This window comes from Frankliniella occidentalis, unplaced genomic scaffold (genome assembly GCF_000697945.3).
Source record: "Frankliniella occidentalis isolate FOCC.00 unplaced genomic scaffold, Focc_3.1 Scaffold297, whole genome shotgun sequence".
Classification (NCBI taxonomy): domain Eukaryota; kingdom Metazoa; phylum Arthropoda; class Insecta; order Thysanoptera; family Thripidae; genus Frankliniella; species Frankliniella occidentalis.
The window spans coordinates 336,443-338,024 of record NW_026267423.1 but is presented as its reverse complement, the minus strand read 5'-3'; the positions used below and the strand labels follow the sequence as shown (position 1 = coordinate 338,024).

Here is a 1,582-nt window from a genome sequence, read left to right as displayed (position 1 = left end):
ATTAAACCATGCTAAGCTCCCCTTCAAATGCTTCGTTCTGACGGCGGAAAAAAATGATATCCCAAACCAGTCTTGTCGTGGACAGTTCACTATTATGTGTTTTGACCAGCTGACGCTGCCCAGAAAATAATCCTTGATCTCACACCGGGGTGCGACATAGAAACACGGACACATGTGAAGGTGGATGCGGGTGTCTGCGCGGTAACCGAGATTGTCACTGGGTGAGTGTACACAGTGGACACATATGAGACACTTAATTGTTTACTCGCCTATTTTCATCTGGGTCGGACTCGGCGCTTGAGCTAGACCAGGCGCTGTAGCCGTCCACCACCCCGGTGAACATACAAGTCCGTTGGTATACATTACAAACAGCTCTTTCGACCAACCCCTTTTCTGCTATGCAAAATCTCGAATAGATGCGCTTTTTCTTTTCGGCATTACCAACGCTTAATATAAAAACGGCGCGCACAGCGTGTTTCGCGCGGGTTGTGGCCGCGCATGGAAAAGGCAGGGCAGGGCTGCTCCTGGACAGCGGGCGCGGGGCGGGGTGGAGGGCGCGGCTAAATTTGAGCTAATCATCCAATCGACGAACCGGGCAGCGCGGCTCAGTCCTGGGCCTCCTGGGCGCGTGCACTGTCTGTCTCAGACAATAGCGGGGTGGCGAGAGGGGCGGGGCGAGCGCAGCCGGGCCGCAGGCCCAGGAAGATCTCAATTCATGTTCCCATTAATCTTTTACTTGAAAAATATGTAACCGGATGGGTTTTGGGCTGGTTATTTAAGTCATATCCGGTCGGTCTTAAGGCCGATTTACTCCTTGTTGTAATACTAATAATAAAAGATAATTATACTTGAGTGTACTCACGTTTCGATACTCCTATCTGGGTAGACTTTGTTGTACATGAACTCGATGCACGATTTCTTCTTGATGACTCCATTTTCTGCGATGGTAGGCGTCTTTCCGTTCTCTGCAACAAGCAGCGCGCACACACCCGTGTAAATACAACTTTACGACGAGAAAGCAGGTTGACCAACACAACACACACACTTGTCACACGTGCGCTGTTTGTATAAACGTCCTCATGAGGGGAATGGGCGCGAAAAACTCTAGCGGAGGCAGTTCCAAACGTCACAATTGGGCCTGTGATAACACACCGCGCCAAAGTCTGTGACAACACTTTTAGGAAGTCGGCGACAATTGGAAAGGCCTCAGCCGTTTTGCGGGCCTCCTCCTCGAGTCCTCCGCGGGCGACCAGGGCCAAGGCCGCAGGCCGTACCGTCATCGTCGTCGTCGCCGTCGTCCACGTAGGTCTGCTCGACGGGCGGCCCGTAGTACACGCGCGCCTGCTTCTTCTTCTTGGGCGCGCCGTCGTCGCCGCCCTGGTGGTCCATGTGGAGGAGGCACTGGATGTGCGTGCTCCGGAGCACCGAGCCGCGCGCCGACTGGCCGAGATGAACCCGCCGCGCGCCCCACCCTCGCCTCGGCCGGCGGCAAGCCTCGCCCACCGCGGAGCAGCAGCGCGGCCCGCGGGCTGCGGAAGCTGCAGCTGCCCGCGGCGGAGCGGGGTAAGGCGGGGTGGGGTGG

At 56.1% G+C, this 1,582-nt stretch overlaps 1 protein-coding gene across 1 annotated transcript; it reads right to left on the bottom strand.

Annotated features, from left to right (window-relative positions):
- Positions 1–862: 862 nt before the first annotated feature.
- LOC127750962 (uncharacterized) lies at positions 863–1,504 on the bottom strand (the record flags this gene model as incomplete). Its single annotated transcript, XM_052273763.1, is given in 2 exon segments — positions 863–965; positions 1,275–1,504. Coding segments are annotated over 2 exon segments (218 nt in total), but the record flags the coding sequence as incomplete, so codon positions are not given.
- Between the last annotated feature and the right edge of the window lie 78 nt (positions 1,505–1,582).